The sequence below is a fragment of the Mus caroli genome, unplaced genomic scaffold (genome assembly GCF_978045245.1).
Source record: "Mus caroli unplaced genomic scaffold, Mus_caroli_1 scaffold_2, whole genome shotgun sequence".
Classification (NCBI taxonomy): domain Eukaryota; kingdom Metazoa; phylum Chordata; class Mammalia; order Rodentia; family Muridae; genus Mus; species Mus caroli.
In genome coordinates, this window is record NW_028227257.1 from 96,462,938 (window position 1) to 96,490,284 (window position 27,347).

The window sequence follows — 27,347 nt, forward strand, 5'->3', positions numbered from 1 at the left end:
TGATGACTATTCAGTTCCTAATTGTTAATTTAGGCATTATTTTTGTTCTTTACACTTATGCTGATAAGCTGTTGTAACCACAAATGTTCATATGACATCTGACTCCCATAAAAGATGTTATGTGTCTCTTTAGTGCCAGAATCATTGTCTTGATACAGCAGGAGATAATCCATATAAACAATACCTAGATAAGGAAGAAAAATTATCCTAGTTGTCTTTCCACGCTGTTTTCCAGACTCATCATGAGTTAATCTAACATGCCCAAGCCAAGCACTTGCTGTTCAAAACATGTTCAAGTCTCTATATATCCCATTATTGCAAGATTGTTACTGTAATAAACAAATACAAGTATCCCAAGAACAAAATTTAAAAAAATAGTGCTTTATCAATTTTGAGGGTGTGGACACTGACAGCACATCCAATATCCAAACCCAACATGAAACTTGAGAATTTCTCCTAGCTTCAAAACGAACACGGCAACACAGACACACACACACAGACACACACACACCCTTAGAGGGTCTACTGGCCCTATTTTCTCCATCTTTCCTCAGCGACTAATTGCATGCTGTTGTGAGCCACTGAAAAATGTTTGTGGAATATCAACAATCGTGGTGAGTTTTTTGATTATGAAAGAGAAATTCGCAGAACATAACTTTATCCTCTGGAGCCCACACTGTAACTGGGTCTGAGAATGTGCAGATCGACAGTCTTGCCTGTGAACAAATAAGCAAAAAGAATACTAGGTGTGCAGCTGTGCCTGTGACCTCAGGTTTCAAAGTCTAAGCATGGACTTCGGAAATTTCTCCAACCCCAACTACTGCAGGGCAGTGCTCAGGACAGAACCACCGTTACCGCGGCAACCGCGCTGCACGCTGTTGCCATAGAGACCCAAGGCGCCTCAGAAAGCTTAACGTAGAGGCTCCTGGCCGCCAGGGATGCTTCGCGGAGGCTGTAAAGCCTCAGAAAAGCGAAGACACTTAAGCGAGAGCCTCAGCTGGCAGCAAGACCAGGCGCTGAGTAGCAGCATCTATCTCCTGCGACAGATCGGCCCCACAGGCTTCCTACTGAGGGAGGAGGAGCCAGAAAAGGGGGATTTCCGAGTAACTACCGCACCTCCAAGCTCCCTTGGGGGTTGGGGGATGGGCAGTAGGAGAGGGGCGGGAAGGGGCGGAGTAGGGGAGGTGTCCCAAGCCAACTTCCCAGTTTCTGCAGAAATGGTGGCTCACACCTTTACTCCCAGCACTTGGGAGGCAGAGGCAGGCGAATTTCTGAGTTCGAGGCCAGCCTGGTCTACAGAGTGAGTTCCAGGACAGCCAGGGCTACACAGAGAAACCCTGTCTCTGAAGAGAGAGAGAGAGAGAGAGAGAGAGAGAGAGAGAGAGAGAGAGAGAGAGAGAGAGAGAGATCATTTCCATGAGTACTCCCCAGAATTTAAAAATGTGTACCTTACAAAACTAAATACTGTTTGCCAGAAAATGCTCTTCCTTGATAGTTAGGAATTCAAATTGCATACAATTCTTGTAAAGTGATGGTGTGTATTCCTGGACGCCTTGTTGGTGTTCACCAGCCCTGTAAATTAAATGAGAATCCTACTATCTTCTAAATATTTGCTCATTAAAATCAGTTTCTCTATAATAGTTCCTATGATCATTTTCTTTTTGCTCAATTTTAAAACTGTAGCAGCTCATTAAAGGGGAGTTTAAATGTCCATACTTTGAAAGCATGTGCATGAGAAAGACTCCCATTTCGTTTTGTTAAAAGAGAACAGATGTTTCATATTTACATGTCCTGCTCTTGTCTGTCAAAAACGAGCCACTGAACACTTCCCTGTCGTTTTAGAAACTTTAAATCTATTGCCTCATAGTTAGGAGTACTGGATACAGCTTATCACTCTGTGCTTTGTTCAAAGCATGCTTCTTTGATTTGCTTATTTATTGAGTTTAACCGTTTTAGCCTATACAGTCTTCAATAAAACTAATCTTCTACCAAAAGTAAAGTTCGAATGCAAAAGTCAATCAACCAAAAAAAAGTCAATAAATAAATAATCAAACTGAGCAAGCCTTTTTACAAAACTCATTTAACTCTATACTTAAAAAAAAAAAGTAATGGTTTGGAAGGAGAGCTTTGAATTTTAGATTTGATTTCATATAAGCACGACTTTTAGAAAAAGTGTTCATTCACAGTGCCAGTTGGTAACCAAGGCCAAGAATAAAGGAGTAGAAACCCAGTTTCGAATGTTAAGAGAGACTATTTTTCAGAAGGCCCTGTTTGATCCATATCCAAAGTTCAGAACCACTAAACCAGTCAAGAATTTAAATCTCTTTTAATCTAGTTATTTTATCAATTTAGTTTTACCATAACTCTTAAAATTAACTGGGATTTTATTTATTTATTTATTATTTATTTTACTGTAAAGGTTTTGCTTGGAAACCCACATGAGTGCAGCTGCCCCACGTTTCTGAAGAGGGGGGAACTGTGCAAGCACATATGCTGGTGAGTGACTCTTAGCAATGGCCTTCCACAAAGAAACCTGCCTTACCGCTGTTCAGGGTTTGAATACACCACGAATAAAGAAGTTTAGTATTAAGGGAATTAAAAATTAAAATGCCATAGCTTACCAGCATGTGTCTTAGGTCACTTTTTATTAAACATCTATTAACATAGGTTACTGGTTCTACCTGGAAGAAAGATAAATATACTGGCCTTTCAAATGTATGGTGTGTCCTCATAATGCTTACAGTATTTCCAGTATTATTTTATGACAGGATAGGGTATGGTTATTCCTTTCTGCTCTTAATATACTATAACTCATTTCATATAATATTTTAACCATAAACTAAATGGAAATACTATCCAAGTATATAGCACATATTAATATTAATGTAATTAATGCTGAAGCACATTTACTATATTTTTAATTATGTGTTTTTGTGCTCTTTAAAATCACAATGTTAGTGAGATTTGAATTTTTTCTACTGTACATTAAAATAGTAGATGTAGAAAACAGTAACTTGAAATTCACTTGTAAGGAAGTTAAAAGAACTACTGGCAATGCCTAACATTCTTCACTCTCCCTGGAAGGACTTCCTGGATTTCTTCCTGTAAGGACTGTGGCTTGAGAAATAAAGGCACTCTCTCTCTAATCAGACCTTTGAGCATGACATAATTTTTCTGTCTATTTCACATCAACTTACCTTAAAACATAACTATAACAGAAAATTGATTAAGTTTAAGTTTATATATAACATTGTCTGCATTAAATAATTCTCTTTCTAGTCTACATGTTCAAACAATATGTTTTAAGACTATATACAAATAAATGTTTTATTTTTTTCTACTTGTGAATATTAGGGTGTTATTGAAAAAATTCAAGCTTCCAAGGAATCATGAATGTAAGTTTTTGACTTTTTATTTTCTAATCCTTTGCTAATTTGAAATTAACAAAACTATGATAACCTTTCATTTAAGCATATTCTAAACTGGAATGCTTATTTTTCCCAAACTTATTTCTCAAGTTAACTATCCCTTTCTAAACTTCTTACATTTCAGAAAGTTCAGTCTCATCTTAAGCAAAAATACATTTGTATATTCCACTCAAACTCAGATTCTTAATAAACACATGGATGAGGACCACAGAGCTGGCTCAGCAGGTAGAACTGTGGGCAGGGCAAGCCTGAGGGGCTGAATTCAGTCCCTGAACATAGTGGAAGAAGAGACCCAACCCCTGAAATGCCCTGTGAGCTCCACATGTACACTGTGGTGCATGCTCACATGAAGGAGCAGGCACACATTAATAATAAAAGTACATAAAAACTGACTAAAAATTTTTTAAAAAAGAAAAATGTTTTCTTGAAAGTTTGCACAAGACTTAAATTTAGAAAAAAAAAAAGCAGAGATGAAACAATGGTGTTATTGGGAAGAAAATAACTTTCCTTATTCTAGGCAAAGATTCATAGTGGTTTGATATACAAAATTTGTATAGAACAAGTAAAACATTTCAGGTCCCAGAACTACCATGACACATAATTACACTCAAAACTACCTTGGCTTAACCAGGCATGGTGGTGCATGTCTTTAATCCCAGTGTTCAGGAGGCTGAGGCAGGCAGAGGTAGGCTGATTACTGAGTTCAAGGCCAGCCTGGTCTACAGAGTGAGTTCCAGTACAGCTAGAGCTATATAGTGAAAAAGGAAAACAAAAGAAAGGAGGAGGAGAAGGAGAAGGAGGAGGAGGAGGAGGAGGACGAGGAGGAGAAGAAGAAGAAGAAGAAGAAGAAGAAGAAGAAGAAGAAGAAGAAGAAGAAGAAGAAGAAGAAGAAGAAGAAGAAGAAGACGACGACGACGACTAAAAAAATAGTTCCGCTGAAACTTTTGTGCTGTTGTCTGTACAAAAGTAATGCCTATAACTGAGGAGTTGTTTGGTGTTCAACCTAAGGACTGAATTTTGAATTTAGGTGATTAATGTTCATAATATCCATGAAGAATCAAAGTGACAATCTCATTTAAATTTTTTAAATCAAAACTTTTACTTAGGCAAATTCATCCCCCCCCCAACTATTATAAATATATTTTAATTTTATGTTAAAAATAAATTGACACTGGTGTTTTCACATGTAGTTTCCTCTTGGTGTCTTAAGTTCACATAGTCTTTCAGAAATGTCTCCTACTTTTTACAACTCCAGCTGTTAATTTTGTATTGCTGATTGCTGCTTAGCCACAAACCAACATTTCCAGCTGCCTTCTGGAAAGCTCATTTTGAAGGCCCCCCACAGACATGTTGAGCAGCAGATTTCCCTGATCCCTGTTCCCCTCTCATATGCCAGATGTCACATACTGTCTCAGTCACTGCCCTGTTGCTGTAAAGTGACACCATGACCGAGGAAACTCATAGGAAAGAAGGCATTAACTTGCGGGCTGCTAGCAGCTTCTGCGATGTATCCCATTACCATCAAGCAGGCAGACACTGCAACAGTAGTGGAGAGCTACATCCTGATCTGAAAGCAGAAAGACAGACACTAGCCCTGGCATGAAACCTCAAAGCCCTCATCCAGTGACACATCTCCTCCCACAAGGCCACACCTACTAATCCTCTAATTCAATCAAAGAGGACTCCCTGGTAACTAAGCATTCAAATACATGAGCCACCCACTCTGACTTCCTCTTTTATTTCCTTGCTGAACCTAGAAATCATACAATTCTTCATTTGTCTCCTCATACTCTTCTTCCGCGTCTAGCCATTCTCCCCACCCTGTGTATTCTACACCCTGCCTTTTCCTCAGGTTTCCTAGCTGTGGTGTTCTTCCCATTATTCCACCAGTTTACCTCTGTTCTCTCCACTTCACTGTTTATGCCTCCTCGGTCGCTCTGCAAATCCTTTCCGCATGTTGACAAGGTTGTGTGACCTCACACATGTGTTCTTCTCTAATTCAACACTAAATGACATGTTGACTCTCTCCAAGACTCATTCTTGCTGACCTTAATACTGTCATTCCATATCATATTCACAAGCTGCCATGTTTTGGTTGAAGAACAGAAACGTAAGACAAGCCATATGTGAAATTTTGTAGCTGCAGTTTTATAAGAATCAAACAGTGCTGAGGAAGAATGGAAAAACATATTCTAACAATATGGTAAAATAAACTGTCACTGTCCAGTTGGAATAGATATTAGAAACACTATTCTCTCATTTTTGTTTTGTCTTCAAAATCTACTGTGTTTTAATACTTCTCAGGCTATGTACTCAAGCACTATATTTCAATTGTGAACATTTGATCTGCTTGTGGTCCAATGTATGAAAATGTCATAAGGAAATTTATTACCTCATTGATAACTTAAAGATAAATAACAAGGCCTTGTTGGACATCAGTGGGAAGAGCGACCCTTGGCCCTGAGGGAGTTAGATTCCCTAGCATAGGGGAATGCCAGGGCTAGAAGGCAAGAGTGGGCAGGTGGGTGGGGGAGCACCTTCATAGAGGCAGGAGAAGGAGGGAGGGGATAGGGGGTTTCCAGAGAGGAGACCTGGAAAACGGATAACATTTGAAATGTAAATAAAAAAAATATCCAATAAAATACAAAATAAAACAAATAAATAACAAAAAGAAAAATTGACTTATATAATACCCAAGTCATCACAAACATACTCAAAAAAACAACTGCAGATGATCGGCGGTAAACATAACAAAAATTTTAATTCATATTTTTTTCAGTCATTAGCTAAATCTAGTTATATGACAGTTCCAATGGCTAGTGGCTAAAATATTACAGTGTCTAAAATACTACATTTACTTAGATGTAAAATATTACATTTAAGTGTGTGTATTAGGTACATTCTCAGTTCAAAAGCAGCATTTAACTATGGATTGTTCTAATATTTCATGTACTTTGTATTCCGTGAAGGCAATAGCCTTTATTTTTCCATGAGTACAGAAAGTATTAAATTAGTAAATTATTTATATTGACTGGTACATTAATTTTTAAACTTTATACTTCCTAACTGAAATAAATATTTTGAACACTGAACTCTGTTTCTCCTAAAAGTATATTTCTACTCAAACTTAAATATATCATCCAGTGGTTTCTTTTGAATGCAATGGTGTATGAAGCCATCTGTTAAATTATTCATACATAAATAAAAACATATTTAAAAAGAAACTTTCAAATTTCCACACAAATATATCCAGAATTTTTATATGCTGCTTTTATGATTATAAATACACACACACATATATATACTAAAAATGTAAAACTACATAGACCTATTTTGTTTGAATTCTGTATTCTGCCTTTCCCACACAATTTCTATCACTTTGTATTTTCAATTCTATGTATTTGTTGTAAATTTTCCAAATGGCTAATGTTCCCTGACTACAGCATATGAAAAATAACCCATTATTCAATATTTATTTAACTTCTACTTATTATATTCCTTTGTATGATGCTTTTTTGTTTTAATTTTGGAGCCTAGAAAATCATTAATTTTTAACAGTCATATTAAAATTTTTTGTTTGCTTCTCATATGAATTACTCTTTTAAATACTTTCACTGGTTTGCCATGAGTTCAGAAGTGTATCAATATTCTTATGTGTTTTTGGTTCATGTTTAATAGAACATAAAGATATTAACCACATATTTAAGTCTCTACTAGAAATAAAGATACAGAGAAACATTTTGACCTGTAAATATTACTGTAATTTTAGGACAAAACAGACTAAGTTGTATAAGTTGTAAATAATGACAGATGAAAATTCATAGTGATTTTCTCATGCCTTCTAAATTAAGCAAGAGATTGTTTTCACTCTCTCACATGTCAAACATTTCTATGCAGAAATCCCAGATGCCTCCAAACAACATCTTAAGTATAGAAAGTTTATACTTTCACTCATCATTATTTGTTTCATAGATTTAATTTAATGTCTCTGCATTATTCTTGCTTTAATTCACTTGAAAGAAGGATGAAAGTAATTCACTGAGACAACTGTGTGGTGATGCAGAGATGATTAATTCAAACCAAAGACCACCTTCCACCCTGCACCAACACATACAGATGCCACAGTAACAAAAACCATTGCCATTATAAAGAAAAGGTGGTTCGAAAGGGCAGAGACCGTGCACACGAAAAGAAAAGAAATCGGTTTAACAATAGGAAGAAGCCATAGAGAAAGCACACGGAATGCAAGGAACACACTTTCAAAGAGGTGTCATTTCTGAAATGATTTTTTAGTTTTATTTCAACAAACAGCCAAAGGATAATTTATGCATAAAGGACTGCACATAGAAAACAAGGACTGGGTGATAGCCTTGCAAATCTCATTAGAATTGGAAGAGAGGTCAGTCAAAATAAGAGAGGAACACACACACATGAAATAAAACGTAACAAACATGCACTGTGTTGTTTGTCTCATGTTCTCAAGACCGTCAGAACAGTAAATAAGTAAAATTTAAATCATGTAATAGATTGAGGTTGTTGACAAGGCTTGCTCCCTTACTCTTGTCTTACAGAACATTTCCATTGGTCTCAACACTGCTTTTTCCATGTGATCTCACGGTGGTTCTATTACTGTCTAATTCATTTTATACCACACAGAACAGTTTCTGGGCAGCTTCTTTTGTGAAATTCTTAAATGTGCAATCTTTTGTTCACTTTCTTTTTTATATTCTCCTTTCTTTTTTTTTTTTAAGAGAGCAGATGTTACTGTTTCTCTTTATCAAATAATTCCCCTTCTCCAAGCACTGGGTGATTAAAGTTTGATTTCCTCCCACAATCCACCTGCACCTGCCACACCACCCAAGAGAAGAAACAAAAGGTTTCTGTACTGAAACAGAAATATACAACATAAACAGAACTCAGGAGTCTAACAACCAGAATTTAAACTGTGCTATCATAGGGAGAGAAGGCAGGAGGGGGAAGGAGCCATGGATAGGGAAAAAGAATTTCAAGTTGTAAGACTATAACGACATACAACACAGTTGTTTATAGGAGCAACGGGATGTGGGAAATTCATGCCTAAAGAATGTAAATCCCAAGGGTACAGGCAATGGCAGTGTCCAACTCTGCCATGACACAGATGATCAAAGCTCTCTTTCTATGGATACAAAACTAAAACAGGAAAAAGCCACAAGTAATATCTAATAGAGAGCCTCTTCTCTGTTGTCTGCTCATTAACAAACACTAGCCATGCGTACATATCCACGTGCCCCTGTTTTCTCTATGTATTCATACTGTTGCTTAATCCATTCAAGCTTTTATTCATTTTCTTTATTTATATTTGTGTATGTATTTGTGTCTCTATGGGTGTATGACCAATATGTGGGTATCCACTGAGGCCAGCAAGAGGCTGTTGGAATCTCTGAAGCTGGGATTGCAAGGGTGCTGGGAAGTGAACCTGTGTGCTTGGCAAGTTCAGTACATGCTCTTAACCTATGAGCCATGCCTCCACCCTTATTTTAATACTATTGTATATTGATGACATATTTGTTTGTGCACACATGAAAAGACCAAATGTCAGCACGATGACAACCCTATGGTAATATTATCACACCCCAAGCCCGTGATGCAGGCTGTACTAGCTTCAGTAGCAAGGTGGAGTGAAGGCAGTTGCATTATTTCTATTAATTGCTCCTTTCTAGCCACCTTTCCCCCAATTAGAACACAAAGAAGTGGTGAGCATGACCAGAACAGTCCACCTGGTACTATCTCTCTCATATTTGAAAGAAAACTATAGCTCATCTGTGACTGCCTCTTTGCATTTCCTTTCTTGCCACCAAATTCTAATGCTTCAACATTTTTCACCAGCTGCTTTCCAGTTGGGTCTTACCGAAGGAGAAATAAATGACTTGCTCTGGGGGATACATCAGGTCCAAGCTCCACAGCTTAGAGCAAGTGATGAGACTGCACTTGTGGAAGAAGACGGCTACCTTAAGCAGAAGGATATCAATGCAGGGGATATCTGTCCTATTTGTCAAGAAGTGCTGCTGGAGAAAAAACTCCCTGTCACCTTCTGCAGGTGATGCCTTTGTACTCTAAAGCCTTACGAAAATTCTCGATTAATATTCCTAGGAAGTTACATCATGAAATTCCTTGATAGAAAAAACAAAAAATAAAAGCTTCCTCTGTGTCTGTTTATTTCCTTTGTGTTCTTTTGTTTCCTAGTGTGTATCTTATGAGATGTTCTGTTCTTCTAAATATTTCTAGGCTATGTTTTCAGGGTAAAAATTGAAAGTATCAGTCCATAGTTACTCAACCCTCTACCTTAATTAATGAAGAATAGGAAGACTTTTTAAAATTAATCCCTTTTACGTTTATTGATTAACTGATTAGTTGACTGCTTTGGTGGGTGTGTGGAGTCACGTGCTTTCGCCCACGTGAAGGTCAGAGGAGAAGCTGATTTTTCTCCTTCCACTTTGTGTCTCAGCAATGAGATCACTACCCAATTGCCTTTACTCATTTTCCATCTCACCAGTTGTTTTCTTCTTTATATGGTGAAATTATATGACTGTAATAATATTTTCTGAATATAAAAATTAATTTACTTTGAAGTTGTAAATGTTCTTTTCAGTTTTTAAGGAATTCTATCTTCTAATTTAAGGTGTTCAGATTTTTTACTTAGCGGGTGAATGTCCTCACTGAGAGAAGCTCGTTCATACTGTTCTTCAGGGCACTCAAGCTGGACTTTAGAAGTTGAGGGTGCCATTTGCTGATGAATTCTCTTTATTTTTTCTCCTGTGTACGTGCCAAATATTTGACTCCTGTTTTGCATATGTCCATGTGGTTGCTTTTATTGTATACTTAAAAGGTACTACTTCCCCAAACATTATTTCTCCCACAGAGATTGCTCACATGTTTAAGATGTCTCATGATTTTTCAATAAAGCAAAAGAGAGAAAAGGAGGGTAGGATCTACGCACCTCCCACCCCATTTAAAGAATTAACATTTTAACTTTCATTTGTGTTGAAGCTACACTTATTCTGGCCTTATGAATGAAAAATAATTTTTTGATCTAAGTCTTTCACCATTTCCTCTAAATGAAAAACTTGTGTTTGGAATTCTGATAAAGATGGTAAATTAGATTTTTGTCTGTTTGTAATCCAGCTATATTTAGAAATCAGTTTGAAATGCATTTTATAAGGAATAAAGATATTCCCAGAGAGATTTTTAATTTATTTAAATATTTATAGCGAGTACATACAATGAATGATAATGCTTGAATTTTATTTCTGATAGATTTGGTTGTGGCAATAATGTTCACATAAAGTGCATGCGGATCTTGGCTAACTACCAAGACACAGGGTCGGACAGTTTCGTGTTAAGATGTCCACTGTGCAGAGAAGAGTTTGCACCACTAAAAGTTATCTTGGAGGAGTTCAAAAACTCTAACAAACTTATAACTATATCTGAGAAAGAACGACTGGACAAACACCTCGGAATTCCCTGTAATAACTGTAACCAGCTGCCAATTGAGGGGAGGTGCTACAAGTAAGTCTCCAGTGCTCACGGCTCTGAGCATCAGTGCGTCCAGCCTTTAGGCTGCCCCTCTCTCTCCCCTCCTCTCCCCTCCCCTCCCCTCCCCTCCCCTCCCCTCCCCTCCCCGGGTCTGCCTTGTTTGGGATTTCATTTTATTTTCCTTGCTTTTGCAAGAGGATTGGCTTTGCATTCTCACAGGAGTTGGCTATGAAGCAACTTGTGGAAACTCTGACATTATTCTTATTTCTTTGCCCTAGGTGAGTTTCCATGTTCAGGGTCCTGTTACAGGATATCTCACATCCTGTAACACAGTGCACCACAGATGAGGGGGACATGACTATAGTCTCCTAATAGTCATAGATGGATATTGGTTAGACTGACTGAACTTTAAATACACTTCCACCTGCCCCAAATTACAAACTATATCTCCATCTGCCTTGAGTATGATTTTGTTTTCATTCATATTCAGCTCATTGCTAACAAAAACAATATGATTCATAGAGAAAACAGTTTGAATGTTTTATGTGTAATGTCAAACCTTCCTATAATTGCCACAACCATATAATTGCTATACCTTGGTAACTATAATTTCTTGAATAAAATATCAAGTTGTATATTTAAAAATGTTTTGTTTCAATCTTCATTAAAAATTTTCCTGAAATATATCAATGTACTTTTCTATTGCCCTGAAATTAGACTATGGTCAGTCAAATTAAATATTTAGTTTAACTTTCTGATGGAATAGGAATTTTTTTAACCCCAGCAATACTTTATACTTCTGTCCTTCAATTTTAAGCCTGTGGTACACCAAAGAAAATTAGTCATGAGCAGAAATCAGTATTAGAAAATGGCTGGCCAAGAAAAAAGAAAATGGCTGGCCAAAGAGGGTTCCAAGGAGTCATCTGACTTGAAAAAGGACAGAACTTGCACAGACTTTTAGCATGAGGTGCGCTAGCTCAGGACTGTTGGTTTTAGGAATGATGGTCATTGGCAGCTATTGCATGAATAGTTTAAACACTGTTGTAAACAGTATTGGAACACTTAGGGACCAAATGTCCTGTGTGAGAGAGAAGGGTGTGAAGAGGAACCATGGGGTTGAAACAGAAAAACCTCTGCACTCGTACAAAGGTATTCCTCAAAGAGTTAACACCCTTTAACTGATTCTATCAAAGATGGTGGAACACTATTAGCCTGTAGTTGTTAATAATGGTCAAGTCCTTGGCAGGGTGGTGTCTGTTTTCTGTCCTGAAGGATTGTCCTTCTGGAAACCACTAAGTTGCTGCCTTCTAGACTGTGCTTCTCTGCTCCATGCTCAGTCTCATCTGAGGGAAACTTCTCGTAACTTGTCTTAGGATTTGGCTAACAAGTACCCGTCCTGAATTCCTTGGTTACAAATCATAGTTGTATCTGTGACATTTGTGACTCCACCTTCTACTCTTTCCTTCAAGTACTGAACATTTCACTCAGCCCAAAAATCAAATTCTACTAAATGGAAGCCGTAGTTTCCCCTTCATTAGTGTGTCATGTTGCAGCTGATTCACCTTTTACATTAATTCATAAAACAGCTGATTATCTTAAGATTTTATCCTTACTTATTCTGATGTATCTAGCAAATTGCAGCATAACTCATTTGTGACCTTGATTATTAAGAATCCACACATATGAATAGAAGTAATAAGTAAACCAGAGCCTGTGTCTTCAGAAATGTCTGAGGGCACATTTTTTTTCTTATTTCTGAGGGAAATGGCCTTCTAAACACTGTGGAAGAGAGGCAGAAAGTGTTCTTAATTACCTAGAAGATGGAGCAAGGGCCTCAAGTTAGGAGGTGTAAGCTGCCTTTAGAATATGGCAACAGCCAAGGAAACAAATGTTTTTCTGCAGCCTCAAAAAGTGACAAAGCTGGGACAACACTTTACCTTTATCTCTTTGAGACCTACCAAGCTTCTGATTGATTATCAGAACCCTCTGATAATCAATGGATGCTATTTAAGCTAACACATTTATAGGAAACTCTACAGAGGCAATAGGAAACTAAGTCACACTGTGACCAGAGTGGGCTTCGCTGTTCACCAGGATGTTCTCAATGTTCTCACCTAAAACAGTGGCAGTGATGGGGTTTTTCTCTCCTGTGTCTTGGATGCTGTGTTCCAGGTGCACTGAGTGTGTGGAGTATCACTTATGCCAGGAGTGCTTTGACAGCTGCTGCCACTCTTCCCATGCCTTTGCGTCCCGTGAGGTAAGTGCCCACCAAAAACTGATGTGCCATGTGCTGTGCCATAAAGACCGGCAGATCTAAGAGCATGAAAAGCACATAACACTCTGGAAGGAAGGAAATAACTTTGTTTTTGTTTTGTGTTTTTTGTTTTTTGCTGTTGTTGTTGGTTTGTCTTTATATTTCGTTAGATATTTTCTTTGTTTACATTTCAAATGTTATCCCCTTTCCTGGTTTCCCCTCCAAAAACCCACTATGTCCTCCCGCCTCTCCATGCTCACCAACCCACCCACTCTGGATTCCTGGCCCTGGCATTCCCCTACACTGGGACATCGAGCCTTCACAGGACCAAGGGCCTCTCCTCCCATTGATGGCCAACAAGGCCATCCTCTGCTACATATTGGCTGGAGCCATGGGTCCCTCCATGTGTACTCTTTGGTTGGTGGTTTAGTCCCTGGGAGCTCTGAGGGTACTGGTTAGTTGATATTGTTGTTCCTCCTACGGGGATGCAAACCCTTTCAGCTCCTTGGATCCTTTCTCTAGCTCCTCCATCAGGAACCATGTGGTCACTCCAATGGTTGGCTGAGAACATCCATCTCTGTATTTGTCAAGCACTGGCAGAACCTCTCAGGAGTCAGTTATATCAGGCTCCTGTCAGCAAGCTCTTGTTGGCATCCACAAGAGTGTCTGGGTTTGGTGACTGTATATGGGATGTATCACTAGGTGGGGCAGTCTCTGGATGGTCTTTCCTTTGGTATATACTCCATAGTTTGTTTATGTAACTCCTGGATATTTTTCCCCCTTCTAAGAAGGACCAAAGTATCCACACTTGGGTCTTCCTTCTTCTTGAGCCTCATGTAGTCTGTGAATTGTATCTTGGGTATTACACATTTCTGGGCTAATATCCACTTATCAGTGAGTACATGTCATGTGAGTTCTTTTGTGATTGGGTTACCTCACTCAGGATAATGCCCTCCAGGTCCATCCATTTGACTAGGAATTTCATAAATTCATTCTTTTTAATAGCTAAGTAGTACTCTATTATGAAAATGTACCACGTTTTCTGTATCTGTTGAGGGGCATCTGGGTTCTTTCCAGCTTCTGGCTATTATAAGTAAGGCTGCTATGAACATAGTGGAACATGTATCCTTATTACATGTTGGAGCATCTTCTGGATACATGCCCAGAAGTGGTATAGCTGGGACCTCAGGGAGAACTATGTCCAGTTTTCTGAGGAACCACCAAGCTGATTTCCAGAATGGTTGTACCAGCTTGCAATCCTATCACAATGGAGGAGTGTTTCTCTTTCTTTTTTTTTTTTTTTTTTTTTTTTTTAATATTTTTATTACATATTTTCCTCAATTACGTTTCCAATGCTATCCCAAAAGTCCCCCATAGCGCCCCCCCACTTCCCTATCCACCCATTCCCATTCTTTTGGCCCTGGCATTCCCCTATATTGGGGCATATAAAGTTTGCAAGTCCAATGGGCCTCTCTTTCCATTGATGGCTGACTAGGCCATCTTTCGATACATATGCAGCTAGAGACAAGAGCTCCGGGGTTCTGGTTAGTACATCATGTTGTTCCAACAATAGGGTTGCAGATCCCTTTAGCTCCTTGGGTACTTTCTCTAGCTTCTCCATTGGGAGCCCTGTGATACATCCAATAGCTGACTGTGAACATCCACTCCTGTGTTTGCTAGGCCCCAGCATCGTCTCACAAGAGACAGCTATATTTGGGTCCTTTCAGCAAAATCTTGCTAGTGTATGCAATGGTGTCAGCGTTTAGAAGTTGATTATGGGATGGATCCCTGGGTACGGCAGTCTCTAAATGGTCCATCCTTTCATCACCGCTACGAACTTTGTCTCTGTAACTCCTTCCCTGGGTGTTTTGTTCCCAATTCTGAGAAGGTGCACAGTGTCCACACTTTGGTCTTCATTCTTCTTGAGTTTCATGCGTTTAGCAAATTGTATCTTAAATCTTGGGTATCCTAAGTTTTGGGCTAATATCCACTTATCAGTGAATACATATTGTGTGAGTTCTTTTGTGATTGTGTTACTTCACTCAAGATGATGCCCTCCAGGTCCATCCATTTGGCTAGGAATTTCATAAATTCATTCTTTTTAATAGCTGAGTAGTACTCCATTGTGTAAATGTACCATAATTTCTGTATCCATTCCTCTGTTGAGGGACATCTGGGTTCTTTCCAGCTTCTGGCTATTATAAATAGGGCTGCTATGAACATAGTGGAACATGTGTCCTTTTTACCGGTTGGGACATCTTCTGGATATATGCCCAGGAGAGGTATTGCTGGATCCTCCGGTAGTACTATGTCCAATTTTCTGAGGAACCGCCAGACTGATTTCCAGAGTGGTTGTACAAGCTTGCAATCCCACCAACAATGGAGGAGTGTTCCTCTTTCTCCACATCCTCGCCAGCAACTGCTGTCACCTGAATTTTTGATCTTAGCCATTCTGACTGGTGTGAGGTGGAATCTCAGGGTTGTTTTGATTTGCATTTCCCTGATGATTAAGGATGTTGAACATTTTTTCAGGTGTTTCTCTGCCATTCGGTATTCCTCAGGCGAGAATTCTTTGTTCAGTTCTGAGCCCCATTTTTTAATGGGGTTATTTGACTTTCTGGAGTCCACCTTCTTGAGTTCTTTATATATATTGGATATTAGTCCCTTATCTGATTTAGGATAGGTGAAGATACTTTCCCAATCTGTTGGTGGTTTTTTTGTCTTATTGATGGTGTCTTTAGCCTTGCAGAAGCTTTGTAGTTTCATGAGGTCCCACTTGTCAAATCTCGATCTTACAGCACAAGCCATTACTGTTCTATTCAGGAATTTTTCCCCTGTGCCCATATCTTCAAGGCTTTTCCCCACTTTCTCCTCTATAAGTTTCAGTGTCTCTGGTTTTATGTGAAGTTCCTTGATCCACTTAGACTTGACCTTAGTACAAGGAGATAGGAATGGATCGATTCGCATTCTTCTACATGTTAACAACCAGTTGTGCCAGCACCATTTGTTGAAAATGCTGTCTTTCTTCCACTGGATGTTTTTAGCTCCCTTGTCGAAGATCAAGTGACCGTAGGTGTGTGGGTTCATTTCTGGGTCTTCAATTCTATTCCATTGGTCTATTTGTCTGTCACTATACCAGTACCATGCAGTTTTTATCACAATTGCTCTGTAGTAGAGCTTTAGGTCCGGCATGGTGATTCCACCAGAGGTTCTTTTATCCTTGAGAAGAGTTTTTGCTATCCTAGGTTTTTTGTTATTCCAGATGAATTTGCAGATTGCACTTTCTAATTCGTTGAAGAATTGATTTGGAATTTTGATGGGGATTGCATTGAATCTGTAGATTGCTTTTGGCAAGATAGCCATTTTTACAATGTTGATCCTGCCAATCCATGAGCATGGGAGATCTTTCCATCTTCTGAGATCTTCTATAATTTCTTTCTTCAGAGACTTGAAGTTTTTATTATACAGATCTTTCACTTCCTTAGTTAGAGTCACGCCAAGATATTTTATATTATTTGTGACTATTGAGAAGGGTGTTGTTTCCCTAATTTCTTTCTCAGCCTGTTTATTCTTTGTGTAGAGAAAGGCCATTGATTTGTTTGAGTTAATTTTATATCCAGCTACTTCACCGAAGCTGTTTATCAGGCTTAGGAGTTCTCTGGTGGAATTTTTAGGGTCACTTATATATACTATCATATCATCTGCAAAAAGTGATATTTTGACTTCATCTTTTCCAATTTGTATCCCTTTGATCTCCTTTTGTTTTCGAATTGCTCTGGCTAGGACTTCAAGTACAATGTTGAATAGGTATGGAGAAAGTGGACAGCCTTGTCTAGTCCCTGATTTTAGAGGGATTGCTTCAAGCTTCTCACCATTTACTTTGATGTTGGCTACTGGTTTGCTGTAGATTGCTTTTATCATGTTTAGGTATGGGCCTTGAATTCCTGATCTTTCCAAGACTTTTATCATGAATGGGTGTTGGATCTTGTCAAATGCTTTTTCCGCATCTAACGAGATGACCATGTGGTTTTTGTCTTTGAGTTTGTTTATATACTGGATTACGTTGATGGATTTCTGTATATTGAACCATCCCTGCATCCCTGGGATGAAACCTACTTGGTCAGGATGGATGATTGTTTTGATGTGTTCTTGGATTCGGTTAGCAAGAATTTTATTGAGGATTTTTGCATCAATATTCATAAGGGATATTGGTCTGAAGTTTTCTATCTTTGTTGGGTCTTTTTGTGGTTTAGGTATCAGAGTAATTGTGGCTTCATAGAATGAGTTGGGTAGAGTACCTTCTGTTTCTATTTTGTGGAATAGTTTGTGAAGAACTGGGATTAGATCTTCTTTGAAGGTCTGATAGAACTCTGCACTAAACCCATCTGGTCCTGGGCTTTTTTTGGTTGGGAGACTATTAATGACTGCTTCTATTTCTTTGGGGGATATAGGGCTGTTTAGATCATTAACCTGATCTTGATTCAACTTTGGTACCTGGTATCTGTCTAGGAACTTCTCCATTTCATCCAGGTTCTCCAGTTTTGTTGAGTATAGCCTTTGGTAGAAGGATCTGATGGTGTTTTGGATGTCTTCAGGATCTGTTGTTATGTCTCCTTTTTCATTTCTGATTTTGTTAATTAGGATGCTTTCCCTGTGCCCTCTAGTGAGTCTGGCTAAGGGTTTATCTATCTTGTTGATTTTCTCAAAGAACCAGCTCCTTGATTGGTTGATTCTTTGAATAGTTTTTCTTGTTTCCACTTGGTTGATTTCACCCCTGAGTTTGATTATTTCCTGCCGTCTACTCCTCTTGGGTGAATTTGCTTCCTTTTGTTCTAGTGCTTTTAGGTGTGTTGTCAAGCTGCTAATGTGTGCTCTTTCTAGTTTCCTTTTGGAGGCACTCAGAGCTATGAGTTTTCCTCTTAAAAATGCTTTCATTGCGTCCCATAAGTTTGGGTATGTTGTGGCTTCATTTTCATTGAACTCTAAAAAGTCCTTAATTTCTTTCTTTATTCCTTCCTTGACCAAGGTATCATTGAGAAGAGTGTTGTTCAGTTTCCACGTGAAGGTTGGCTTTCTATTATTTATTTTGTTATTGAAGATCAGCCTTAGTCCATGGTGATCTGATAGGATGCATGGGACAATTTCAATGTTTTTGTATCTGTTGAGTCCTGTTTTGTGCCCAATTACGTGGTCAATTTTGGAGAAGGTACCATGAGGTGCTGAGAAGAAGGTGTATCCTTTTGTTTTAGGGTAAAATGTTCTGTAGATATCTGCCAGATCCATTTGATCCATAACTTCTGTTAGTTTCACTGTGTCCCTGTTTAGTTTCTGTTTCCATGATCTGTCCATTGGTGAAAGTGGTGTGTTGAAGTCTCCCACTATTATTGTATGAGGTGCAATGTGTGCTTTGAGATTTACTAAAGTTTCTTTAATGAATGAGGCTGCCTTTGTATTTGGAGCATAGATATTCAGGATTGATAGTTCCTCTTGGAGGATTTTACCTTTGATGAGTATGAAGTGCCCCTCCCTGTCTTTTTTGATGACTTTGGGTTGGAAGTCAATCTTATCTGATATTAGAATGGCTACTCCAGCTTGTTTCTTCAGACCATTTGCTTGGAAAATTGTTTTCCAGCCTTTCATTCTGAGGTAGTGTCTATCTTTTTCTCTGAGATGAGTTTCTTGTAAGCAGCAAAATGTTGGGTCTTGTTTGTGTAGCCAGTTTGTTAGTCTATGTCTTTTTATCGGGGAGTTGAGTCCATTGATATTAAGAGATATTAAGGAAAAGTAATTGTTGTTTCCTGTTATTTTTGTTGTTAAAGTTGGCATTCTGTTCTTGTGGCTGTCTTCTTTTAGGTTTGTTGAGGGATTACCTTCTTGTTGTTTCTAGGGCGTGGTTCCTGTCCTTGTATTGGTTTTTTTCTGTTATTATCCTTTGAAGGGCTGGATTCGTGGAGAGATAATGTGTGAATTTGGCTTTGTCGTGGAATACTTTGGTTTCTCCATCTATGGTAATTGAGAGTTTGGCTGGGTATAGTAGCTTGGGCTGGAATTTGTGTTCTTTTAGTGTCTGTATAACATCTGTCCAGGATCTTCTAGCTTTCATAGTCTCTGGTGAAAAATCTGGTGTAATTCTGATAGGCTTGCCTTTATATGTTACTTGGCCTTTTTCTCTTACTGCTTTTAGTATTCTATCTTTATTTAGTGCATTTGTTGTTCTGATTATTATGTGTCGGGAGGTATTTCTTTTCTGGTCCAGCCTATTTGGAGTTCTGTAGGCTTCTTGTATGTTCATGGGCATCTCTTTCTTTAGATTTGGGAAGTTTTCTTCTATAATTTTGTTGAAGATGTTTGCTGGTCCTTTGAGTTGAAAATCTTCATTCTCATCCACTCCTATTATCCGTAGGTTTGGTCTTCTCATTGTGTCCTGTATTTCCTGGATGTTTTGAGTTAGGATCTTTTTGCATTTTCCATTTTCCTTGATTGTTGTGCCCATGTTCTCTATGGAATCTTCTGCACCTGAGATTCTCTCTTCCATCTCTTGTATTCTGTTGCTGATGCTTGCATCTATGGTTCCAGATTTCTTTCCTAGGGTTTCTATCTCCAGTGTTGCCTCATTTTGGGTTTTCTTTATTGTGTCTACTTCCCTTTTTAGGTCTAGTATGGTTTTGTTCATTTCCATCATCTGATTGGATGTGTTTTCCTGTTTCTCTTTAAGGACTTCTACCAGTTTGGTTGTGTTTTCCTGTTTTTCTTTAAGGACTTGTAACTCTTTAGCCATGTTCTCCTGTAGTTCTTTAAAGTCCTTCTTGATGTCCTCTACCATCATCATGAGATATGCTTTTAAATCCAGGTCTAGTTTTTCAGGTGTGTTGGGGTGCCCTGGACTGGGCGAAGTGGGAGTGCTGGGTCCTGATGATGGTGAGTGGTCTTGGTTTCTGTTAGTAAGATTCTTACCTTTACCTCTCGCCATCTGGTAATCTCTGGAGTTGTTATAGTTGTCTCTGTTCAGAGGTTGTTCTTCTGGGGATTCTGAGTATCCTCTGTCAGCAGACCTGTACAGACTAAGTTCGGCGGAGTCCCGGAGCCAAGATGGCGCTCCCTGCAGGGCAGGTCACTGTTCTCCGGCTGGGAGGGTGTCGGATGTCTGCGGCCCCAAAAGGGTGCTGCCTCAGCGGTTCTGTGGCTCCCGCCTGTCCCAGAAGCTGTCTGCCTCTGTGGTCCTCACTCTGACCTGTACAGACTAAGTTCGGCGGAGTCCCTGAGCCAAGATGGCGCTCCCTGCAGAGCAGGTCACTGTCCTCCGACTGGGAGGGTGCCGGATGTCTGCGGCCCCTAAAGGGTGCTGCCTCAGCAGCTCTGTGGCTCCCGCCTGTCCCAGAAGCCGTCTGCCCCCGTGGTCCCCACTCTGACCTGTAGAGACTAAGCTCAGCGGAGTCCCGGAGCCAAGATGGCGCTCCCTGCAGGGCAGGTCACTGTCCTCCGACTGGGAGGGTGCCGGATGTCTGCGGCCCCAAAGGGGTGCTGCCTCAGCGGCTCTGTGGCTCCCGCCTGTCCCAGAAGCTGTCTGCCTCTGTGGTCCTCACTCTAACCTGTAGACTAAGTTCGGCGGAGTTCCGGAGCCAAGATGGCACTCTCTGCAGGGCAGGTCTCTGTCCTCCGGCTGGGAGGGTGCCAGAAGTCTGCCTCCCCAAAAGGGTGCTGCCTCAGCGGCTCTGTGGCTCCTGCCTGTCCCAGAAGCCGTCTGCCCCCGTGGTCCCCACTCTGACCTGTAGAGACTAAGCTCGGCGGAGTCCCGGAGCCAAGATGGCGCTCCCTGCAGGGCAGGTCACTGTCCTCCGACTGGGAGGGTGCCGGATGTCTGCGGCCCCAAAAGGGTGCTGCCTCAGCGGCTCTGTGGCTCCCGCCTGTCCCAGAAGCCGTCTGCCCCCGTGGTCCCCACTCTGACCTGTAGAGACTAAGCTCAGCGGAGTCCCGGAGCCAAGATGGCGCTCCCTGCAGGGCAGGTCACTGTCCTCCGACTGGGAGGGTGCCGGATGTCTGCGGCCCCAAAAGGGTGCTGCCTCAGCGGCTCTGTGGCTCCCGCCTGTCCCAGAAGCTGTCTCGTGTTTCTCTTTCTCCACATCCTCACCAGCATCTGCTATTACCTGAGGTTTTTTGTTTTGTTTTGTTTTTTTGTTTGTTTTTTTAATCTTAGTCATTCTGGCTGGTGTGAGGTGGAATGAACTGACTTCTAATTTAGAAATCACATTTAGAATTCTCCTGTAAGTGTGTACAAAACAACCGACTTTTGTACCGGTGCTTTATTAATTCCATCACAATACCAAGCACTGAGTGTCATAAAGAAGCCTTAAGAGCAGGCACCCTCAGCCTGAAAGTAAGCTATAGAGACCCTTGCCTGTGTGCAGGCTTATAATAACAACAACCGTTATGCTTTTCTCTTAAAATTTCTCATACCTACAAATAATACATAGAAGTTTTATCGATCCTTTGAACTGTGCATTTTAAAAGTATCTCCTGAAGTCAGGTGTGGTGGCACAGACCTGTAATCCCAGCACTTTGCAGTCTAAGGCAAAACAGTCACATGTTTTGGGTCAATCTGGGCTACTTAGGGAAACCTAGCAATACATATCTCTGTGTGTGTGTGTGTGTGTGTGTAGTGATGCTGGTTCTAACTATAAAAATAAAACATCTATTATTATAGTTCATTTTGGTTTGTTTGCTTGTTTGTTTGAACCAGGGTTTCTCTGTGTAGCCTTGGCTGTCCTTGAACTCACTCTATAAACCAGACTGACCTTGAACTCAGAGATTTACCTGACTCTGTCTCCACAGTGCTTGAATTAAAGGTATGTGCCACCATTACTTGGTTATAATTAATATTTTTATGTTAAGAAGAACAGGGTAAGCCAGCAAGATAACTCTGTGGGTAAAGGTGTTTGCTGTCAAGCCTTGAGACCCAAGTTCAATCCCTGAGACCTACAATGTCAACAGAGAGAATCTACTCCTGTAATTTAATGTCTGTCCTCAATGCAAGTGTATGTACTCACAGGGTGAGGGGTGGAAGAGGGAGAGGGAGACAGAGATAGACAAAGTCAGAAAGAATACTAACCTAAATAAATAATAAAATTGGAGGAGGAGTGATGTTGGGTGTGGTGGTATATACCTAAAATCCCAGTTTCTCAAAGGCTGAGGATTGCAAAGTCAATGCCAGTTTGGACAACATGAGAAACTTACAAAAGAAGAGGATAGAGAGGTTTGTTTTTTTTTTCCAGTGATACAGATACTTGCCACTCTTCCAGAGGACCCATGGGGTAGCTCAAAACTCTCCTTTAACTCCAATTCCAAGACCTATGAGCACTGGCATGCACATGGTACACATATATACACATGTAGGCAAAACACCCATACATACATAATAAATAACATTTTAATTAAAAATAAATTAATGAATTCAAAGTAATGGATGTTGCTCAGTGTTCCATTGGTTAAACCAGTGTTGAGAAAGAGTATAAAGCCATTCTAGTAAACCCACAGCAGGATGTGAGATTTGATATTGTAATGTGGTAAAGTAGATATTCTAAAATGGGTATTTTACAATATATTGTTAATATGAAGCCTTGATTAATTTAATCAGAAAACAATTCTTAATGATTTACAAAGTAACATCTACTCTTTTCCCCGCCTATTTCAGAAAAGAAACCAAAGATGGAGATCAGTAGAAAAAAGATCAGAGGTCGTGAAATATTTAAATACTAAAAATGAGGGCAAAGCAAATCTGGGATGTTTTCAAGAAAAGCAAGGGTAAGAGTCTCAGTGAAGTTTACACTTTTCTGGTGTGACAGGATTGGTAATTTTTTTTTTTTTTTGCACATGTATCCCAAGTACCATTTCACATCCCAACAAAGGGCAAGGGTCTTGTGTCAGCCCACTCAAATCCAGTCCTAGTCAAGCACACACTATCAAAATGGCTTTGGGGATACAAACTTCTCTCTGCACATTTTTCCCATTTTAAAAGATGGATACCATTGTGCCACTATGGGTGTGTATCTGTGCAGTAATGGGAAGCATTAACTTTTTTGTTGACTATGTGAATCAGTTCCACATCTCCTTTAACTCTGCTTTTGTTCTTGAATACCATTCTGTCTGTCTCACCAGTTTCTAATGGCACTGAGAACCAGTTATTTCAATCTGTCATCTTATGATAATTGTACATTTAACATTGCACTCTTAGTCTCACCATAAGGGGGCAAGCACGGAATTTTCTCACAAACTGTCATCTACCAATTGACATCACTATCCTTGAGTATTTGAGCTTACTGCTGTGCACCTCATCTGTTGACAAGTAAGCTGGTCTGTGTTCTCTAAATGTATGCCTAATTATTTGACTCTCCAAATGTCTTTTTATTGACTTGAAAGTATAAACAAAAAATCACACCGACATTTCTACTTGATATGGCTAAGTTAAACCGTGTTCTTTATGATATCAGCCCTACCAGATTCCGGATCTATACAACAAGCATAGATCTCTAACTCAAGAAAACCCTGGGCTCTGTTGTATTACTTATGTAGCAAATCTGTGCTCTGGATTACTTTCTAATCTGTAATCACACATGAGCATTCCAGACTCTCTGTTTGTCTTGCTCAGTCAGTTTTACACACCGAAGCATGTTGTGAAGTCTCTGCCTCTCCTGATGATTACAAAGAAGAGCAAGCTGCTGGCCCCAGGGTACCAGTGTCGACTTTGCTTGAAGTCATTTTGTTTTGGTCAATATACAAGACTGCTACCATGTACTCACAAGGTAAAAGCCACATCCCTTCACTTTACTTTTACAAAAAGGCAATTTAGTAACAAATTCAGGAGTAAAGCGGCAGTTGAAGTCATCCCTTCTGTTTTTCCGTCGCACTCTGCACAGAGATGCTCACACAGGTGGACACGATCCTGCAGAGGTGGTATCTTGCCCTCATGACAAATTTGCATTTAGTAAGACTTAGTTCTTTATATACAGTCTGGCTAGGATAAATGGCACTTAATGTTACATATGACATAGAAAAAGGCTATAGAATCCTAGCACTGTGCCTAGCACTGTGCACACATGCTTATTTTAAAGAGCTTTAAAGTTACACTTAAACTGTCTGATAGTACTTCTTTATAAGCAAAAATGTATGTCTGTTATTTAGCATCTTATGATTGCTAGAGCCATTCTCAACTCTAGTTGGTTATAAATTTTTAATTTAAAGTACTTTCATTAGAAGTTATTAGCATGAAAACAATACCTCAACTGGTGAGTTTCTATCAAAGCCAGGAAGGTGATTACATAAAGGGCTTTGCATTTTACCATATGAAATGGAAATCAGTCAGTATAGGCATTGTATGTATAAATGAAAGCGTTCAAATATTGTCATAAAACTTGTTAAGTTGGCACCATCTTGGTCTTTGCTCAATCGTTTTAGTACACAAGTAGGCTGGCAATTTTTATGTAAGTAGCGTCTCATGAACTTATAGCATTTTTGTTTCAAGTTTCACAGGAAATGTATTGACAATTGGTTACTCCACAAGTGCAATTCATGCCCGATTGACAGACAAGTCATATATAACCCTCTGATCTGGAAAGGCATAGCCACGGATGGACAACCACATCAGTTGGCTTCAAGCAAAGACATCGCCTGTCTGTCGAAGCAGCAAGAGCCAAAACTTTTTATTCCTGGTACTGGATTAGTTTTAAAAGGAAAGAGAACGGGAATTTTACCTAGCATTCCCCAGTATAATTCTAAAGTATTGACTACACTTCAAAATCCATCAGACAACTATCAGAATATAACAATGGATGACCTATGCTCAGTCAAATTAGATAATTCAAATTCAAGAAAATTAGTTTTTGGATATAAAATTAGCAAGCAGTTCCCCACATATCTACAAAATCCAACCACTGGGCAAACACCATCTCAAACATTTCTTCCTTCCCTTCCTCATAAGAATATTACTTGTCTCACTGGAAGGGAAAGCCCACATATTTATGAAAAAGATCATATTGGTCAGAGTCAAAAGACAAGCAGAGGTTACGAACATATAAACTATAACACAAGGAAATCTCTCAGTTCTAGATTAAGACAACACAACAGATCAAGTGCATTATCTACAGAAGATTTAAATCTTACTATCAACTTGGATACAACTAAACTTAGTTTGTCTAAAAGGCAAAATAATTCCATAGGGAAAGTTAGACAAAAACTTGGTCATCCACCCAGACGACCTGCGTATCCCCCTTTACAAACACAAAGTGCTGCTCTGTCTTTAATAATGCAAGGAATTCAACTCTGAAAAAAAAAGTTTTATTACACCAGAAAAAAATGAATATTTAATATGCAAAATATTTTATTTGTAACACATAAAAATCCATGTACATCCTTGACAAATATATATAAAATACTCTATTGTCATTTTTGCCTACTTGTCTGTGAATAACTTACTGTGCTTACAGAAGTCGTCCTGCTATGTGGGTGACTAACAATATGTGTTTTGATGAGAAGACTCAAGATGTTACATATTGTGAATAATGAATAGAGTGTTCATATCTTATTTTAGGTTGACTATTTTTTTTTCCACGAAAGAAAGATTTTCCCCTGCTTTGAGTCACTGCTCTACCACTACCAAAGAATAACATCGCATACAGGATTACTTCTGGGGAACTACATAGATTTCTCACTTTTTTCACACTAACAATCACTGAAAACGTATACAAAAATCCTAACTGTAATACTTTTGTTATGCTTCCTTAAAGCAGTTTTATTACATGTGAAAGGAAACATAATACAATTAAACCATGACACATTGACAGAAGGTTCATCATTTTATTTTGAAGAAATACTTATTTTATGATTACTTTTCTAAGTCAGAGCTATTTTTAAAAAAAATCAATGCTTCAAAAATTCATCTGAAAAATAATAACTTTTAGATGCTTATTATATTTTTATATTGCATGACTTGGCAGGTTTTTACATCTTTGTTAAAAACTGTGGTACTGAGAGGGCAAGCCACACATGTGGATGGCAAAGGCGAACTTCAGGTGTGTTTATTCAGTAGACATCAACTTTATACTTTGAGTCAATGTCTCTTGCTAGGACTAGGGCTCACTGATTCAGCTACACTTGGCTGTCCATTGAGTCCCAGGGATTCCTACCTGCCTTCATCTTGAGATTATAAGCACTGCACTCAGTTTTGTTGTTGTTGTTGTTTTGCTTCCCCCCCCACACACACAGGTACTAGGATTCAGGCTTGGGTCATCATGCTTAGGTGGCAAGCACTTTGTTGACTGAGCCATCTCCCCAGCCTCTCAAATAATGTTCTTTATTTTGTCTGCATATGTATATCAGTGTACATCTGCAATGCCATAAATATAGAGATCAGAGGAGAACTTGAGGGAATTAGTTCTTTTCTTCCACCATGTAGGTTCCAGGGATCCAACTCAAACTTGTCCTTAAGTGCTTTAGCCCACTAATTAATCTCTAAGGCCACCAAATACTCTTTTTAAACATTACCATATCATTGATTTTTATTTGTCTCATGGAAGGAAATCTACCATATTTTTGTCATGATAATGGAACACACAGTTCTGAGAAACAATTTGTTGTTTGTTTGTTTGTTTGTTTGTTTGTTTGTTTAAACAAAATGTCAATCCTTCAATTTTACCAATGAAGACTCAGGAGCGAGATGCTGGAGTGAAAGTCTACTAGGTCAGAGAGACAAAGAAAGCACCTAGCTGACCTTTCTCCTCAATAGACATCCCACCAGTGCCTCATGCCATCTCAAATATCACCTCCTTCAAACAGTGTCTCTCCCTTCTACTTCCTGTGCACCTCTCCATCAGTATTGCAGGATATTTGATCACACTGTGAACCCTGAAATTGTGTTATTTACTGGAAAACCCTGTTTCTAGGTGTGGTGTGGCTCAGACCTAGCATATACCTTTAATCCATGAGTGTTCTGTTTACTGTAAGCAAGATTAAATGAAGTCAACCATAGGTGAGAAGTAGAGCAAGCAATCAAATTGACAGGGAGTGAACATAGGGAAGAAACACAGAGAGTAGAAGGAAGTCAGGAAGACAAATGAAGTAGAAGGGTGGGACATGTAATCTGAGGGGTTTCAAGACACAATGGA

At 39.3% G+C, this 27,347-nt stretch overlaps 1 protein-coding gene across 3 annotated transcripts; it reads left to right on the forward strand.

Annotated features, from left to right (window-relative positions):
• The first annotated feature begins 892 nt into the window (after positions 1 to 892).
• On the forward strand, positions 893 to 25,611 carry Zswim2 (zinc finger SWIM-type containing 2). 3 transcript variants are annotated; one of them, XM_021155466.2, is made up of 9 exons: positions 893 to 1,103; positions 2,420 to 2,496; positions 3,355 to 3,395; positions 9,294 to 9,504; positions 10,722 to 10,973; positions 13,113 to 13,197; positions 22,883 to 22,992; positions 23,837 to 23,990; positions 24,710 to 25,611. In XM_021155466.2, exons 1-9 carry the CDS (start codon positions 939 to 941, stop codon positions 25,508 to 25,510), a joined length of 1,896 nt encoding a protein of 631 aa, XP_021011125.1. In that variant the 5' UTR covers positions 893 to 938; the 3' UTR covers positions 25,511 to 25,611. The 3 variants fall into 3 exon arrangements, with proteins under 3 accessions (XP_021011125.1, XP_085686665.1, XP_085686670.1); XM_085830539.1 differs by having other exon boundaries at positions 24,718 to 24,774; XM_085830544.1 differs by lacking the exon at positions 23,837 to 23,990 and having other exon boundaries at positions 24,710 to 24,859.
• Positions 25,612 to 27,347: the final 1,736 nt, after the last annotated feature.